Source organism: Protobothrops mucrosquamatus, unplaced genomic scaffold (assembly GCF_001527695.2).
Source record: "Protobothrops mucrosquamatus isolate PMUCROS unplaced genomic scaffold, P.Mucros_1.0 scaffold624, whole genome shotgun sequence".
Lineage (NCBI taxonomy): Eukaryota > Metazoa > Chordata > Lepidosauria > Squamata > Viperidae > Protobothrops > Protobothrops mucrosquamatus.
The window spans coordinates 197,909-210,492 of record NW_015386920.1 but is presented as its reverse complement, the minus strand read 5'-3'; the positions used below and the strand labels follow the sequence as shown (position 1 = coordinate 210,492).

The 12,584-nt window shown below is 37.2% G+C and overlaps 1 protein-coding gene across 1 annotated transcript; it reads left to right on the top strand.

The window, feature by feature from the left end:
• The first annotated feature begins 630 nt into the window (after window positions 1-630).
• On the top strand, window positions 631-9,061 carry TIMMDC1 (translocase of inner mitochondrial membrane domain containing 1). Its single transcript, XM_015817711.1, has 7 exons — window positions 631-792; window positions 1,731-1,896; window positions 2,344-2,432; window positions 4,446-4,513; window positions 6,281-6,359; window positions 7,364-7,474; window positions 8,732-9,061. Exons 1-7 carry the CDS (start codon window positions 632-634, stop codon window positions 8,805-8,807), a joined length of 750 nt encoding a protein of 249 aa, XP_015673197.1. The 5' UTR covers window position 631; the 3' UTR covers window positions 8,808-9,061.
• Window positions 9,062-12,584: the final 3,523 nt, after the last annotated feature.

Genomic DNA, 12,584 nt, shown 5'->3' with positions numbered 1-12,584 from the left:
AGTTCTAGATCTCATAAAAGTTAAAAGGCGGGAAGAAATGCAACTGCAGATATCACGGATGCAAGGAGGGAGCTTCGAGATGTTGGACAGAAAAAATTTGAAAGGCTAAGAAGCAAGACCTGGCTGGTGAGGAAAGGAAGAATAAAAGAGTATTTTGTTTTGCCTTTTCCTGATTAAAAAGAACAAAGGAGATAACACCGAGCATAAACGAATGACGTATTTCTAACCGTAGGCCAGTGTTTCTCAACCTTGACAATTTTAAGGCATGTGGACTTCAACTCCCAGAATTCCACAGCCAGCATTGCTGGCTGTGGAATTCTGGGAGTTGAAATTGTCAAGGTTGACAAACACTGCCGTAGGCAGACAGAGAGGGGAGGCAAGAGAAGGAAAGGAGGACGGAAGGTCTTTCATTTTGTTGTTTTTTTTAAAGAGTCATGCTATTTCTAAAGATTAAAAAAAAAAATACCGCCCGCTTTCAGCGTCGGTTCTTTTTCACGCTTCTCCTAGGCGGGGGGACGAAGAGGGTGCGTTACATCCTCCAAGGCGACAGGATGGCGCTCTTTTCTTTTCAGTGCATTAATGTTTACAAGGGAAGTTCCCACAAAGACTTCCCGGGCAGGCGTCGGCAAATATGGAGCGACCGGGAGTGAGGACGGCACGGCCGCTCACAGTGCTGGGTGAAGAATGCGCCGCTCCGGTCCCTGAGGTGCTCGGAGCGCTGGAGGGCTCGCCACCTTGGCTGCAGCCCCCGGCCTCGGGCTGGGAACGAGTTCGGGAGCTCTTTCGGCGGAAGTAAGTGAATAGCCAAGACTGCAGGAGTAGGCAACTTGGCTCTTTTATGACTCGTGGACTTCAACTCCCAGAATTCCTGAGCCAGCATGGCTCAGCTTGGAAACCAGATGTAAAATATAGCATCTTTTGCAAAAGAAAAGTTATTTTTTTTTCTGGGATGGGGACGTTGGCTTGAACTGTACTTACGTCTTCATGTTCTATTTTTTCCATATTAATTTCTTAATGGTTGCAACATTATGAATGTCAACAAGATTAATTCAAATTAAAAAAATCAATTTATAGGTTTGTGTTTTCTGAATGCATTATCTCTTTAAATGTCAGATTCATATTAGGTAGATTTCATAAATATGCCATCTTGGATCCCTTTAGTCAGATTTTATAACAAAACAGATGGGTTAAAAAGAACCAAAACCCAGTCCCATTTACATCTACACAATACGATAAACTTAAAATGTCACTTAAAAGAACTATTCATTGGGATTCAAATACTATGAATTTCTTGCTGAATCTTTTGTTTGCACACAACCTAAACATCTTTTCCAGCTTTCATCTTCCACCTTTATATAGAGGTTGCTTCAGGCTACTACTATGCTAATGATTGAAAGTATATTAATCAAAAGAACTATTCTGTTTTGAAGTTGTATGAGTTCTGGATTCCTTTGTTACATTTCCTGCATGGCTCAGGAATTCTGGGAGTTGAAGTCCACGAGTCATAAAAGAGCCAAGGTTGCCTACCCCTGGCCAAGAGCCTTATCCTTGGAGCGACAGTGGGTGGCCGGGAGGGAACGCGTGTAATTCAGGAATGAAATGCTTTTTTCGAAATCCGACCTCAGCCTTGTCCTTCCCTGCCTATCCCAGCAATTATTATTCAAAAGGATATGGAGAATTTCATAAAACAGTTTCTGAATATGTTTCCTGAAACATATTTTCTTTTTCAGTGAACAAAAGACGTACCCAGAAGAAACGATATATATAGCTAAAGCAACATTTACAGGGAGTCTTGTTGGCTTTGTCTACGGCGGTATACCTGGATATCTAAATGCCAAAAAACAGTACATTGAGAAATGTGGAGGAGAACTCTACCATAATCGGCTGGATGCTGTGGTATGGACAGATATTTGACAAAATTTGAACGTGCAATAGTTGGGTTGGGTTTTTTTTTTGTTACTTGCTGTCTTGTAAATGAGAAACAAAAATCAGAAATCAAGCACCACAGAGGGACATACTATGTAATATATATTCACTGACAACATTTTTGAATGAAATATTGCAAATCACAGATTAAAAGAATATATTCTTTGCATCCATGTACAAAGTATAGCTTATTTATGGTATTAAATTCAGTTAACAGTCAATTAACAATTGAACTGTTTTCAGTGATGAGGTTTAATCTGTAATGGAAGTTTGGATGGGTGTACCTTACTTTTACAAAACAAAGTTGTGTAAGAAATTTATGGAGCGTTTATCGGGTTTCTATTATCACATTTTCAGTTTGCATTAGTAATGGATATAGAGTGCCTTGACATATAATTTTGCTTACCTTCTCCAAAGCAATCTATGCAACGAATAGCAATGAGGGGATTCATCCGATATGGCTGGCGGTGGAGCTGGAGAGTTGCTGCTTTTGTAGCAATATTCAAGTAAGTGTATTTCTTGTTATCTATGGGAGATAAACAGGGTGCTGTGCTCATGATACATGGTCCTACAATTCTAGGATAATATTGTAACTTATGAATATTAGATGCAAAATGAGACTACTTTGATCATTGTGCCCCTTCTACTGTTTCCTCCATTTCTAATGGATTTCTAATGCATTTTCTGCATTTTTAATTCTGTTTTATTTTCTCAGTGGCGTATCTCTATTCTCAAGCAATAAGCTGATCTAAGCATAAGTCAGGGCTTGGTTATGTTTTCTACTTCCAAGAAGAATTGTATAATAGACCAGATGTTCCTTTACCCAAAAATAAAACAAGATTGTCAAAATTGAGAGATTTTCAAAAAAAATTAATTTTGTGATGACATAGAGGCCATTTGGAGATCTGACTGGCACTGTTATTGATCCTTCATAAAAACCACTTTTCTGTTTCTGCAAACCTAGAATGTTAGCTTTCTAAAAACAGTGGTTACATTTCAAATTGGTTCTAGGTCCGTGGTGGTCGCCCCAGTCCTAGGCCTTCAGCTGGGTTTTATAAAACCTTTTCGCTTTAGGCCTCTGCCACCATGTGCAAAAAAAAAGGTTCAATCAATCAATCAATTTCAACTTCTTGCAGGGGAAAAAAAAGGTCTCGCAAAGTTGGAATTGATTGATTGATTGAACTTTTTAGTCCCACCCAGTCTGCCGTTACCACCGAAACCACACCCACCCAATGGCCCATGCCCACCCAATTGGTCACACCCACCCAATGGGCCACACCCATCCAATGGGCCACGTCTACCCGGCACCTGACGATACATAAGTGGGTTTTGGATTGCAGTTTGGGCACTCGGTCTCTAAAAGGTTCGCCATCACTGTCCTAGGTCATTTGCTCCCTAGATGTTAACCCAATTTCTTCCCAATGCAAATACTTGTTTACAGGTGGCCTCATTATTTAAGTTCTTTTCCAGCTTGGCAATTATGGGTGCCAGGACCTTAAATAAAAAGTATCATATACACACAAATATAATTGGGGGCGGGGAGGGCAGATGTGCAAGCTGGTGAAGAATCTTCAAGATTGAATTTAGGAGGAACTGACAATAATGGAAATCTGGGTTTGTACAGGATTTGTTAATATATAACCTTTTTTCTATCTAATATTTCTTTGAAATTAGGATCATCTTAAGTACAAGTTAGTGTTTCTTTTCGGAAATAAAAATTCAATGCATTATTAAACAGTAAAAACATCATTATTAAAATTTAATATTCCTATCTCATTTTGCTAAATTACTCTAAATTCATACAGTAGAACTGTACATTCATTATCGCAAATAAGACCTACATTATATATGAACTACCCTCTGGATCAGCGGTTCTCAACCTATGGGTCGCGACCCCATTTGGGGTCAATCGACCATTTCACGGGAGTCGCCAAGCAAGGCTGTCCGCCATTTTTTTTTGTCCATTTTTTTCCCCCTTTTTCAGCGGGTGCCTTATCTCCCTTGGGCTGGGCCAGCTGGTGGTCGGCCTGCTCCGTCTCTGCCGCTTGCCAGCTACACCTCGGCCGGCGTAGGGGGCGGAACCACGCATGCGCTGCGCTCCCGGGCAGGGAAAGTCCTCGACTTACGACCGGTTGGGTAGTCCTCAACTTACGACTGGTTTAGTCCTCGACTTACGACCGGTTTAGTCCTCGACTTACGACCGGTTGGGGGTTGCGGCATTAAAAAGGTTGAGAACCACTGCTCTGGATAGATATTCATGAAGATAAAAAATACAGTTGCTATATCTTGTGAATTATGCTTCAAGCCATAAATATCTTCACTGAGAAAAAGATTTTTTATTGATATGTGAACTCTGATGTAAAACATTTGACAGTATATAATTATCCCATCCCATTTAAGAAAATATGTATTTTATGTGCAGATTACAAAAATATCTAAGCAGAAAAATAATGTTTGACTTTTCAGAATTTCTTCCTAAAGTTCTTGTTAATTCTTGCTTATTATTTCTCTTCTTGCAGCACAGTGAATACTGGCTTGTCTGTATATCGTGATAAAAGTACCCTTGGTCACTATACCATTGCTGGAGGTAAGACTATTGATTAGAGAAAATTAGCATCAGAGTTACTTTTTGATCTGGGTTATATTTTGAGTTATTCAGATACTCAAAAAATATATATCCCATGGATCCTGATCTAAATGTTCTGTGGCTATAAACTGGCTGTTTGGAAACTGCATCAGCCCTTTGATATAGAAAGGCTCTGCTGAATACTGCTGAAGTTCCCTAAAAACCTTTGTAACTAATAAGATAAACCAAATATTTTATTTGGCCTTCTCCATAATCTGCTTTTATTTCAGCTAGAGTTGTGCAAGCATCCTGTAATAACTTATATGCTGAAATAGTGTTTTCTTATTTTTTTTACTTACTACTTTGTAAATTGAAGTAACATTGCTTCCAGATATTATTAACTACAACTTTAAATTTTTGAAATTACTCACTACAACTTCCAGTTTCAATGTTCAAGGATATTGGATGCTGAAAAACCATAAATCCTCCATACTGTTGCTGCTCTCACCACACAGGCACAGCACATACACAGTATACCAGAAGATTTAAGATATTACAGTTTTCCTTGGCTCTTTTTTCATATTTTTCAGGTTTCTGAAAAAGAAAGACTAACACTTACAGTTACCAATGAAGGAGAATATTTGTAGCTCAGGATTGAAATGAGGGGCACTTGGTGCTCTCTGAGTTTGCTTGTTTTCTTACAAATGTTTCATAACCCTAACTAGGTAACATCATCAGTGCTAGTCTGTTGATATTGCCTAGTTTGGTTAATGAAATGTGTGCAAGAAAACAAGCAAGCTCATGGAGCACCAAGGACCCCCTCATTTACAGTTACCTTCTCTAATCCCCAACTACAATAATGAACTGAGTTGCAATTTAGGCTTGTTTATTATTCCTGCTACCGTATGTACCTATTGAGCCCAGAATTTTCCTAACACAGAATGAACCATCAAATTGATCCTGGAATCTGCTGCTTCTTATATACGTCTGGAAGGAAGTGCTATTTTCCTTTTCACCGAAATGAGGTCTGCTAGCCATTTCACTTGAATATGCTGTTGGAGGCAACTTTTTAGTAGTCATTAATATGGGTAGTAATATTAGGAAAGAATAACTTGGAAACAATGTAATTGTTTATACTATATAAACATTGTATAGATTTTTAAAAGAAGCTTGGTGGGAAAGCCATGTTCTAAATCAGGGGTAGTCAACCTTGGCTCTTTTATTATGACTCGTGGACTTCAACTCCCAGAATTCCTGAGTCAGCACAGCTGGCTCAGGAATTCTGGGAGTTGAAGTCCACGAGTCATAAAAGAGCCAAGGTTGACTACCCCTGTTCTAAATTGTTTAAATAATGGCTACATTCTTGAATTATATACTGAGATAGGACATCTATATGCACACACCAACATTCTGATATTTCCTCCATATACATCCAACTATAGACAAACAGATGTTTTGTGTGTGTGTGTGTGTGTGTGTGTGTGTGTGTGTGTGAGAGAGAGAGAGAGAGAGAGAGAGAGAGAGAGAGAGAGAGAGAGTTTTAAAGATATACGTACTGCCCTATAGATGTGTATGGGTGCACACTGTCTGTACTTTATGTGTTTGCTGCAGAAGATGTTGGCCTGACTTGTATAAAATAGATATTTGGGGTTGAATTTATGATATGTACAGCCTTGAAATTACATTTCACTAGACTAGATGAGGAAAAGGAGAAAGTTGAAATGACTTAATAGGCACTTTGGAGTACTGAGATTGAGCTTGCTTCGTCTGATTGTATTCTATTTCTAGCTTGTACCGGCAGCTTGTTCAGAATGCACTTGGGCTTGAGAGGTCTGATTGGAGGCAGTGTTATTGGAGGACTCTTGGGGTAGGTTGCTCAAAAAGTGCACACTTTGAACCATAGCCATTATCTGCATTGCTATCTTTTAATTGATTTGTTTGGATGACATCTAAACCTCCATGTAACAATTTGCTGAATTTTGCAAAGATGTTTTTTCTTTCTTTTTCATACACATCCTGGCCATTCATTCTGAGACAGCCTTTTAGCTTAGAAAGTTCATTATTTAATGGGCTAATTTCAATATTAAGCTAAGTTCAATATTTAAGCAGAGATTTAGGAGAAATAGATAATTTCAACCATTTCCAGTAAGCTACTGTCTTTTTCTTCTGAAGTATCTGATGCCTCTATTATTTTCATGATGGAAGAATGAGAAAAGCTGCTGTGTTTTCCTCAAAGTACCTTAAGATAGATGTGAGTTTTAGATCTTCTGTTTCGTGGTGAACTTGTAATCCTTTAGAAGACCCACATGAGTATATCCCTTAAGTAATATACTTTTACAAAGTAAAGGAAACTAAATATGAAAACCAACATTTATAGTAAGACTCAAACCACTGCAAAATCTGTATTTTGTACTTTGTTGAAGAAGCTGCTACAATATAACTCAGAAATAAAACAATTTAACAGTGTAGTTTTGAACATGGTTATTTGGAAATTAGTTTTCACTTTATTCATTCACTGACATTGTAGAGGGAGAAATTTGAAAAATATACATTCTTGAGTGCTTTCATTTGAAAAATACTCTCTATATATTAGGACAGAAGGATTTTAGACTACCAAACTTTTAATATATTACTACATAAATGTAACAATTGTATTGCATCTTAATAATAATAAACATATGCCTATTTGTTTTCCTACTTAAAACATTGTATATGAAGATGATTTCTTCATTTTTTTTAAATGATGGATTATAAAATTCAGAGGTAGAGATATAAATGCTAGCATTTATTATCTGATCCTTTCATTGTCATAATTCCTGCTTGGTTGTGTTCCACATAACTACATTTATTTCCTGTGATGTTTTTCTGCAGTGGCTCTCTGGGAACATTACTAATGGGACTGCAAAAAGTCACTGGCGAAACCTTTGTTGAGAGAAAGAAAAGAAAGCAAAGTGAGCTACATGCATTTAAGATGGCAAAGTGGTAAGAAATCAGGGTTATTCCATTATACAAGAAAAAGCTGGGTCTCAGTCTGCATAACTCACAGGTCCTTGCTACTTCCATAATAATGTGACTTGATATTTGTATGCAGTCAGGTATGCAATTTGATACCATGTATAGCATGACTTTGTTAAAGAATTCATACATTTTGAGTCCTGCGACTCCTTTTATTCAGTAGATAAAAATATTTTACAAAGTAAATTATGCCAGACCATTTGTTTGTCCTTAATAGAATAAGTATAGTATATCAGGGCAGGCAAAATCAAGGAACCCAATTCATGGTTATTTTTACTTAAATAATAGCTTGTATAAGATAGTTACTTTTTAAAGTGAAATAAGTCTTCTTGATGGTTAACATTAAGTAATACAGTTGGCAGTGGAAATAAATAGCCTAATAGTTTTATCCAGCGATTCTCAACCTTGGCTTGAGTTTAAGATATCTGAACTTCCAAGTCCCAGGGTGCCCCAGCCAGCCATGAGGAATTTCGGGAGTTGAAGGCCATGCATCTTAAACTTGCCAAACTTGCCAAAAACTAGTCTTATCAGTACAGGTAGCCATGGTTTAACATTCCTAATTGGGTCCAGAATTTCCATCACTAAACAAAATGGTTGTTAGGCGAAATATCATAAGACTGTACCACTTAGCAATGGTAGTTCTGGTAGTCTCAGTTCTGTGCTTAGACGAGGACTGCACTGTTGAGGACCTCATGCTTCTCCAGCTCTGCCACACTACTTTCACTTCAACTCCCCACCCTCCATCTCCACCCATCTCTACCCTCTTGGTTTCTCTGTACTCTACTGCTCCTGCCACCCCAAGCTGATCTTCATTGCCTTCTTCCTCCTCCTGCTGACTTGTGCCCAGAAAGCAGCTGCTGGCCTTTCACAAGGCTTTCCTGAGAGCTTTCTGACCTCATTCAGCAGACCATATGAAGCCTCCACAATGCCTTGCGAAGCTGAACAAAGTCCCTAGGAGGCGTCACAGAGGGACAGCAGCTGCGCATGCCTTGGTTGCGCATGCCTCTTCAGAAGAATGTAGTACTACTAGCATCAACAGTTTAAAAAGAGGGTTGTCTGGGAACAAAATCTACTCTTCATTTTGAGTTTTGTGTGAAAGGAGTGGCTTTTTTGGAGACAGGTTTTAGATTCTCTTCTAATTGCAATATCAGACATTAAAAAGTTATATATGTACAATTCTGTTTGTTATTATCCAGAAATATTGAAGCCTTTTTCTTGGTTTAGGAAAGCCACTCTTGATATCCCTGAAGACAGTTCAGAAGAAACAGATGATGTCCTGCAGGAAAAAGATGGTAGATAATCTTGGAAATTCAACTTTAAAAATTGACTAGAAGCCGTTTGTTGGACGGGGAGAAATTTGAATTTCTCTGGATACATAATTAAATATGTGCAGGTAACAACAGAACTTCTTGTGGCAAAAACAGTAACTTTAATTTTTTTTTTTAAAGTTGTATAAAAATAATGTCTGGGAATATTCATGTAAAACACAAATTCTTAGATATAGCATTACTGCTTCCTTAAAATATATAAAAAAATGACTAAATATTTTTGAAAAACTGTGGCTTTTATTTAGTTTAGAACCCATAACTTAAAATAAGTTTTATGTCTCAATGCGTACCCTATATCAAATCCTTATAGAAAGCCAGTACCTCACATTCCCAACACTTCTTTCCAGAGTTCTCTCAAACTCCTTTATTTCTTAATGCCACTCTCCTGCCACCAGTGATAATTAGCTGAGTTTACTCTACCCCTGAAATTATTAGTAAATAATTATCTCATTTGAATGAATGTTAAGAGAAAGAAAAGAAAATATTTCTATGTCCGAGCAATCTCACATCCAGCTCTATTTTGACTTTCACATTCTAGCAAACAACCATGAGATAAAAATGAATAAAAATTATATTTCTCTCAAATATATAAACAGGTACTGGTATCTAATTAATGCATCAACTGATTTTTTTTTTGTCATAAATATGGCAAGAAACGAAATTACGTACTACAGTTAGTAATTATGTGAATTAGTTCATGAAGAATTATGGTTGTTAAGGATTTAAACCATTCTTTGAACCTAGTTCAGCTGACCAATCGTATTTTCTTTGCAAGACAATAATTTCAATGATGTTTTCAGTGTTTAAGAATAATGCATAAAAATTTAAAACTGTTATATAGTTGTAATACAGAAGTCAGCCATTTTTATACATTACACCGAGGAACAGAACTAGATCACTTTATATTTCCTATATAATTTATAAAATGTGTTTGAAGATTTTTGTCTCAGCACAAGTTTTAGTCATGTGCCATTACAGTATTTAAGAAACTAGTGTGAAAATGGGAGAAAAGAGGTTAGAAAATATTTGGGGCAGCAATTGTTGTCACAAAGAGTCAGTGTCTCCTGACTGAATTGTCAAATTGTTGATTGGGTGAGACTATTCATAAAGGGAAGTATAAAAGCTTAATGGGAGAAAAATTATGGGATACAGTTGACAGTTCAAAAGCAAAGCCTTTGAGAAAGTATCTACAGGGAGATGTGAAATCAAGAGCCATTTTCAAATGAGACTGGAATGTGCTATTTGCTACAACTCACTTGAATTAAAGTGTAAGAATTACTGAGTGTCTTGAATAATTTATGTTCACATTTTTACTTTTTAGCATATCCCTCTCTCAATTTATATGCTTTCTCTATTTTCTGCTTATTTAAATGATTTTTATGACCATCCATCTTGAAACAGTGACTGGGTAACATACAGGGTAAAAACAGCAACTATTACTGATAATCTATGCCACTTAAGATAAATAATACATCTCACTCCAACAAATCCAAGCCAATTTATCCAGCACTTGCTTAGAATAGTCCTTACATCAGTCCTGCAAAAATTCCCATGACTATTCCTTACCTTGAAGGTAACAAGTTATCATGTTAGGCCATTAGTTGACATTCTGCAAAACAAAAAAAAAGTGGGGGGCAAAGAAATAACAGTTCACTGCCTTTATTAGGTATTAATAAAACCTGTTATCTGTGTTCATTTGAGTTTACTCTTCATTTTTCTCCAGTGTTGTTCTGGAGCTTCTGAAAACCAGGTGGCTCTCTGGGATCCATGTCCATAGATCAGGGCTTTTGAACCAGTGGTTTACGTACCACCAGTGGTACTTTGGCACATGGCAGGTGGTACATGACCCTCCTAAACAAGTGTAGTGGGGAGGGGAATGAGCTGAAGTGACCCAAACCTGAGAGAGGAGCAGCTGGAGCTGTAGGATTGTCAGGGCTCAGCAGAAGCCCCAGGATTTCTGCAGGGCTCCAGTGGATTGGCACTTCCGGAAGCAGTGCGTAGCTAGAGGAAAACCGAAAAGGGGAGGAGAGGAGAAGATATAAAAGGAGGTGGTTTTGGTGGGAAAGGGAAAAAAAGACAACAGGGAAAGAGAAGGGGACAGAGAAGAAGCTGTTGAAGGACAGCTCAGTAGGCAGGGAGGAAAAAAGGACAGGGGAGAGGAAGCTGTTGCTGGAAGAAAAGGTCCCCTGGTTCGTTTTCTCCAGCTAGGAGAATGCAATCAGCGCTGATGAAAAGCCGGGAGACGAGCATGTCGGAAAGGAGATTGGTTTATTTCGGAAGCCAGGGGGTTCCAGATCAGCTGGCAGCTTGATTGGGTTACCATAAGGATTTTTACACAGTTTTTACAGCATTTTGTAATTCAGAGGCTCGGTTTGTGTGCTTTGGTTAGTGGAATATTTTAGTCTGTTTCACAAAGGCTAGCAATGAGTCCAAAATATTGGCTTCCTTAGGTTTAATCCCTTTAAACAAATGTAATTAGTTTTAGTCCCTTATCTTTAGTCTGTCTATGGCTTTTAGCAAGTTTTCTTTGTAGGTAAACAGGCTTAATTTAAGGTTATCGCATTACCACAATTGCTGGAGCCTTTCAGGCTCCAGTTGCTACATTGTTTAAACTGAGACACGCCTGTGTTTTTTTTACAGTTTGTAACATTTTATTAGATTATAGAATAAAATACAAAAATACAAAAGCAAATAGTAGGAGACAGTGGGGAGGAAAAAGGGGGGAAAGTGAGGGGGAGAAGGGAAAAAGAACTGACTTACTCTGTTGCAGTAGAAGGAAGCATTAACATTGAACCTCAACTTTTTATTTTTTCCATAATATTATAAACTAGCTATTTCTATAACAACAAATGAATCTAATCAGTAAAACCCAACCCCCCTTTTTTTTACTCATCAAGTTTTTGACACCTTGCTAAGCATTGGTGGTACTCAAATATTGTCATGTCCTAAAAGTGGTACAATCTGTGAAAAGGTTGAAAAGCCTTGCCATAGATGACCTAATCCCTATCATCTAAGACAATTTTGCATTTTCTAATTCTGTTGCATATCAAGGTATGATACAAGACCCTGTTTTAGCTCATTAAAATCTTGTCACATAAGCCTGAAATACATATTTAAAACAGCAATAGATTGATTATTCAAATGACCAATAAGCTATGGCTATAGCAATACCCAATAGCACAGCTTTAAATGAACTTTTAGAAGGTTTTATTAATTAAATACAAAAAAATGAATACACACAATTATAAAAGAAAAAACTTTAAAAAAATACAGAATGTACACTGACATATGTATGCAGTATATAAACGTACATAAGCATTTCATTGCAATTATTCATGTGTAATCTATGCTAGTAAATGATGCATTCATAAGTTACCAACATCATTTCTGTAGCCCATTCCATAGTTGGGGCCATATATTTATTTTTGTAAAGTTGGAAAAACAGCCAAAATTGTCAGTATGGCATGGAGAATCTACTTTCTTCGTCTAAATGTCAATTTCCATGCGATAAAGACCACAGTTAAAAAGAATTTGTCTCAGAATTGAATAATATGTTATTTACTGTTTCTAAAATGGACTTGTTATAAGATAATATACAAACATTTCAATGAAACATTCTGAGAGCATGATGAAATTTCTTCAAAAATGCAATGAAATTCAATAGTCTGAAATATTTTTGTTGTATAAAATGTAATCTAAGGTGTACAGATATTTTTAGAATTTGTGTCAACAATACTTTCCATTATATA